Source organism: Mandrillus leucophaeus, unplaced genomic scaffold (assembly GCF_000951045.1).
Source record: "Mandrillus leucophaeus isolate KB7577 unplaced genomic scaffold, Mleu.le_1.0 Scaffold10, whole genome shotgun sequence".
In the NCBI taxonomy this organism is placed as follows: Eukaryota; Metazoa; Chordata; class Mammalia; order Primates; family Cercopithecidae; genus Mandrillus; species Mandrillus leucophaeus.
Genome location: NW_012098098.1, coordinates 6,477,331 through 6,483,549, shown reverse-complemented (window position 1 = coordinate 6,483,549; position 6,219 = coordinate 6,477,331). Strand labels below are relative to the sequence as shown.

General features: G+C 62.5%; 1 protein-coding gene across 1 annotated transcript in view; it reads left to right on the top strand.

Annotated features, from left to right (window-relative positions):
• The first annotated feature begins 263 nt into the window (after nt 1-263).
• The window catches only part of CBFA2T3 (core-binding factor, runt domain, alpha subunit 2; translocated to, 3), a 129,242-nt gene continuing 123,286 nt past the window's right edge, over nt 264-6,219 (top strand). Inside the window, exon 1 of the mRNA XM_011972509.1 lies at nt 264-799. Within this exon, the coding sequence (XP_011827899.1) occupies nt 649-799 (151 nt within the window). The 5' untranslated portion in view covers nt 264-648. The remainder of the gene's footprint in view (nt 800-6,219) is intronic.

Below are 6,219 nucleotides of genomic sequence, written 5' to 3'. Positions count from 1 at the left end.
AAGGGGTGTTGGGGAAAGTCCGGCTGACTGAGGGCAAGCGGAGAGGGAGGAGACCCCCAAATACCCCAGACTGAAGAAAGCGCCAAGCCCTGGTGGGAAGGTGGGTGGGCGGAGTAGGCCGAGGACTCTGGGCCAGGACGGAGCTGCCCTCAGGCCTGCAGACCTGCCTCGGAGCGAGGAACACACGCTGTAGGGCTCAGGGTGGGTGGGACATCACCAGAGCTGCCTGGGGAGGAGGAAGTTGTTGGAAGGTCAAACCGGAATGGCCCGAGGAAAGGCCGTGAAGGGCAGGGCCCCAGATGGTTCCTGTCGGGGAAGTGGGGGGCACAGCTGCAGGCCTCCGGCCCATTATCACAGGGACACAGCTGGCTGCCTCACCCGCAGGCTGCAGAGACCTTCCCCAGCCTGCAGCCCCAGGCCCGCCCCGCATCACATGAGCCTGACGGCTCCCACCCCCTCCCCAGGGCTGAGGACACCCGGCCGGCGGCCAGGAGGGCCTGGGCTTTCCAGCGGCAGAGGCCCAACTCCAGGACGCCCCAGCTGGCCCAGCCCCTCCTGTTTCCCTCAAGGCTGCAGGAGGTCGGGAAAGGCATTCCCAGAAGAGGCCTGTCCTGGGCCCCAGGTTGGCCCCTGAGGGTGGCCCTCCTCATGCCGGCTTCGAGACTGAGGGACAGGGCAGCCGGTTCAGCCTCGGGATCCACCCGTGGCTCCATGTCCCAGCCGCACCCTGTGCTGGAGAGCGGCTTCCCGGCATCTGCTGCCTGCTCAGCACCCCGGGGTCCCAGGAAGGGCGGCCCAGGTAAGAGGCTCGGGGGGAAGGTGGTGGGGTGGGGGCAGAGGGCGGCAACAGGTGCCGAGGCTGTGACTCCTTCGAGCTTCGCGGGGCCTTGTTGACAGCGCCGGCATGGGCGGCCGTGTTGACTCACCTCAGATATCAACAGGGCCACCCCTCAGGCAGGTCCTGCACAGCTGGGGCAGGTGGGCTGGTGAGGGCTTGGCAGGTGCCAGCCGGGTGCCCTGGCCCCACCCAGAGGCAGATGCTGGAGGCCGGGCTGCTCAGCCCTGTCTAGGAGGGTGGGCTGTGTTCGCCTGGGGGTGGGAGAGCTGCAGTCAGGAAGTGACTGGGGGGTCCTACAAAGAAAGCCCTCCTCCTCCGGGGATGCCCTCCAGGTGCGACGCCTCACAGCAGGTTGGATGAGGAAACTGAGGCCAGAGGGGAGGGCACCGGCCCAAGACCCCAGTGAGGAGGAAATGGACCCGACCCCAGGCCCCTGTCCAAGGAACGATTCCAGGCAGGGCAGTGGGGGTTTGCAGGGAACCCGGGCCTGCCCTCCTGGGGGCTTCGGGCTCTGGGGAGCGGTCCAGCAGGACGCCAGCTATTGCTGACACCCCCCGCCCAAGCCTGCAAAGTCCCAGGACAAGGTCTCCCAGACACTGGGGGCTGCAGCTGCAGGCTGGTGTCCCCGTCTCCCAGTGGCCCTCATGGCCACACTCCCAGCAGCTGTCAGAACCTTCCGGAACCAGCAGTCTCCTGTCTCGCAGGGCTCTCACTGCGGCCGTCAGGTCCAGGGTCTGCCTGCACCCCTGACACTCACACACAGAACCCGGGATCCGGGGTGTCCCCGTCCCTGGAGACCACATTCCCTGAGCAGGTCCTGGCGGCGGCTGCCTGAGGCTGTTCCCACCTGCAGGTGCCCGTAGGACCCCAGAGCCGCCCCCTACGAGGGCCCCAGCCGTGAGCAGGAACATCCCAGACCCAGGTGCCTGGCGTGCAAAAGCCGGACCTCACCACAGCTAGTGACACTGTGGGTTTCTCCCAAGGGGGTGACTCAGAGCTGCCTTCAAGGCAGCACCAGCTCACTGGCCCTGGCATCTGCCATCCCATCCTCTCCCGGGCGGCCCTGTCTGTCCTCTGGCACGGAGTGGCCTTGGGCCAGGTGCTCCCTCCTTCTGGGCCTCAGTTTCCTCCTGGATCAGACCCGTCCCACCAGCTCCCTGCGTGAGTTTCTCACCGGTGGGGAGAGAGACGGGCTCTGAGGTGCATGGAGAACAGCTGCTTTGTTAGGATGGGCGTGTCTACTGTGGAAGGATGGGGGCATCTACCGTGGAAGGAGGTTAGGGCCAGGAGGTGGCCCTGTGCCTGATTCGTGCGAGGGGCTGGTGGCTAGAGGCATGAAACAGAGGGCCAGGGTGGGCCTCTGACATGGTTGGAGGTGAGGAGCAGAGGCCCAGGGTGGGCCTCTGACATGGCTGGAGGTGAGGAGCGGACGGCCAGGGTGGCCTCTAACATGGCTGGAGGTGAGGAGCGGACGGCCAGGGTGGCCTCTAATACAGAGTACACAGCCACTGTGCCCATCCCCAGGGAGCCCCTGCTTAGGGGCTTCAATGTGAGGAGGGAGCAGGGTCTCACTTGGGTGCAGGGTCCTGCACCTGGCTTCTAGGGCCTTCTGTCCCTGCAACCACCCAACCCTATTCCAGGGTGCCCATGGGACAGCCTTGGCCACATCAGGCAGCAGAGATACACGTGACTACCAGGGCTTGGAGCTTCTCATCCTGCACCCCAGGGGCCCCCAGGGGACAGATGTGGGGCCCTGTGATGCCGGAAAGCCTCAGCATCAAGCCTCGCCCAGCTGGAGGAGCAGGGGTCATGGGGGCTGTGGGAACTGGGGGGATCCTGGACAGCCCTGAGGGCCCCTCAGCCCCACTGTGTGGATCTCAGGCACAGGGCCTCCCAAGAGTCCCTAAATCCTTTGAGGCCTGAAAACAGGCTGATTGGCTTTAAACTCTGGGGAGAACAGTAATATTTTTAAGAGCTGAAGTAGAAGAACCTTCCTGTCTTTAGAGCAAAGGCTGACTGAACAGGGCTGTGTTGCCGCGTGTTTGGTGGCAGGCGGGGAGGCATCCGTGTGCCGCGCAGCGGGTGGGAGGAACTCAACCCCTCGTCTCCTCTGACAGTGTCCAGGGGGCTGAGGTGTAAGCAATCAGAAGACGGCCACAGAGCACACGCCGCCGTCTGGGGGCCAGGACCCCTTCCCTGGGCTCTTTCACCAGCCCCCGCAGGCGGAGGGTCCAGATCCTCACTGACCCCTTGGCCCAGTGGTGCAGAAGGAACCCCTTAAGACAAGTGCTTGTGGTCCTGGGTTTATGACGCGCCCGCTGTGTGTGCTCTGAGCCGTGCAGGCTCTCACCGCCTTGTCTCCACAAACCCACTTTGTGAAAAAAGAGGCTGAGGTCACAGTGGTGACCTGACTGCCCCAGGAGAGAGGGATGGGAACCAGGTCACCTAAGGAGGGTGCCGGAGACAGAGACTTTGAAATCCACCTAGCGAGTATAGGCTGAGGCAGAGAAGGGTCAGTGCCATGTGCTGAGACCTCCATGGGGGAGAAACTGAGTCAGGCGGCCTGGTGTCACCGTAGAGGGACGACATGGGATCTTGGGGAGGTGGTGAGCACCATCAGTGGAGGGGTCCAGGCAAAGGTGGGCGGGTGTTATGGGGACGGGCAAGGTGGGCAGATGCTGTGGAGGCACCATCCGTGCAGGAAGCTTAAGCCCTGGCCGGAGCCCATCTGGCACAGGGGTCATGTCCAGAGCCTATGGTCAGCCTGAGCTCCCTCCACCGACCTTGCCCTTGGGGCTGGGCTGCGCCGCCACTCACTCTCCATCCTCCATCTCCTCAAATGGCCATCTGGGCCCAGCTGCCCTCTGGAATGTTGTGGGTCTGGAACGTCCTAGGTCCGGAATGTTCTGGGTCTGGAATGTTCTGGGTCTGGAATGTTCTGCATCTGGAATGTTCTGGGTCCAGAATATTCTGGGTTTGGAATGTTCTGAGTTTGGAAAGTTCTAGGTCCGGAATGTTCTGAGTTTGGAATGTTCTAGGTCCGGAATGTTCTGGGTTTGGAATGTTCTAGGTCCGGAATATTCTGGGTTTGGAATGTTCTGGGTCTGGAATGTTCTGGGTTTGGAATGTTCTGGGTCCGGAATGTTCTGAGTTTGGAATGTTCTAGGTCCAGAATATTCTGGGTTTGGAATGTTCTGAGTTTGGAATGTTCTAGGTCCGGAATGTTCTGGGTTTGGAATGTTCTGGGTCCGGAATGTTCTGGGTTTGGAATGTTCTGGGTCTGGAATGCCTTCCCCCAGTGTTTCTATCTCCTGGGGCTGCAGTAAGGACAGGCTGCAAGCTGGGTAGGGACCCAGAATGACAGAGGCTTCTCTCACAGCGCCGTAGGCTGGAAGTTCGAAACTAAGGCGCCAGATGGCCGTGCTCCTCTGGGTCCTGCCTCCTCCAGGTCCTGCTGGCCCCAGGTGTTCCTGGGCTGTGCCTGCCACACCACAGCCTCTACCTCTGTCTTCCCAAGGCCTTCTCCTTCCTCCCAAATCTTCCTCTGCCTCCTTCTTCTAAGGCCCAGCCCACCCCAGGCCACAGCTCCGGCCACTCACTCTGCACTCCAGGCAATGGGACACAGGGAGGCGCCGGAGAGGCTGCAGGCAGCCCCCATTGTGAGAGGTGCCCATCGAGGGGGTGCGGTGGGAGGGGGAGTGGACATGAGCAGCCAGGTGGTCTCAGCCCGATTCTTCCTTCAGCCGCAGGCCCCGTGTTTGCCGGGCTATGGAGCTGGCGGATCATGCAGAGCTCGGCCAGGGTGTCCGTGGGCTCCAGCCAGAGGCAGGGAGGTCAGTGTGTGCGTGACAAGACGTCTGAGGCCACAGACAGACAGACAGATGGGCAGCCCCAAGGGTGCCTGCAAAGGGGCCAGATAGTGGCCGTCGGACCCGCGTCTGTGAGCAACGTGCTGTCACCGCCGTTCTCCCACCTCTTGTTCTCCCTTTTGTTGACCACATAGTGTCGGGGGGCTCCATGTTGGGGAGCCAGCCCGGGGGTGCTGCTGTTACTGCCATCACAGAAGAAGATACTGAGGTTCTGAGAGGCACACAGCAGGCTTCACTGACCCTGTGGGGCAGAGGCAGATGGGCTGGAGATGTGAGGATCTCGCTGCCGTGAAATCACACTGACCGTGGAGTCCAGCCCCAGGCTCGGAGGGAAGCTCGCCCTGGAACCACTGCTGGGTCAGTCATGGCAGGAAGCCAGCAGCACCGCGAGGGGACAGGGTGGCCAGTGCGTGGACAGCTCCATGAGGGAGGGTTTGCGAAGGCCGGACAGAGGCGGGAGACTGCAGAGCTCTGGGGACGGAGGGTGAAGAGGAATGGATGAGCCAGGAATAGAGAGAGGGGCGTCCACAGAGGTAGGAAGTCCTCAGGAGAGTGGATGGTGGGACAAAGCCCGACCTCCCCCAACTACCTCCCCACTGGACACTCCACTGGGGCAGAGCAGGGAGCAGGGGCTCTGGGTATGTCCTCATTGCCAGGTGCAGCCAGTTCTCCGGGCCCGGTCAGTGCACCTCCCTCTCTCCCCAGTAAGCATGGCACTGCTTCCCTGAGGCCTCAGTGGTTGCCGGAATGCTCCGCTCCTTCCCCATACCAGCCTATCCCCACACACAAGCACAGCAACCAGCCACGTCCTCCTGTCCAGCAGGAAGACCTCGAATCAGCACCTAGGAAGACAGGGACGGTGCCTAGGGTCAGGGTGCAATCCAGGCCAGCTTCCTGGAGGAAGTGGCCCCATGGGGGCGGCTCTGGGAGGCCATACTTTAGGCAAAGACGACTTTCACTTCTCACCACATGTGGACTGAGAAGCAGTGCGTCCCGTTAACCTGCCTGGGCGCTGCGCAGGGGTTTTCCGGCACTTTCACTTCCGTGACTGCAGTTGACCAGGGAGGCGTGGGCAGGAAGAGCGGCCCCAGGGAGAGGCCGATTGGTCACAGCTGAGCCAGGACTCGCCGGCCAGTGCTCCTCCGAGGAGACGTCAGCCAGGGGCAGCTGGGGAGACACAGGGAAAAGAGAGGCTTGTCTGAGCGCCGCCCACCCACCCTTTGAAGGAACTCCAGCCAGGAGCTGTGGACTGGATCACTCAGATTGACTGTGACAAAGCCAGAGGCCGACCTGTAGCAGGAGCCAATGAAGTTCTCAGCACTAAACCCCCAAGTCCACCCCCAGGACGGCTGCTCAGAGGCCTGTCGGGCAGTTGCCAGGACACAGGTCTGCAGCGGGGACCCCACCGGGGGGCTTCCTCTCCCAGCTCTGCCCACCCCAGGCCCCAGGCAGCGCTCTCAGGTGGGCGGAGAGTGGTTGTGTCACCATGTCATTTGAAAAATCAAGGCCAGG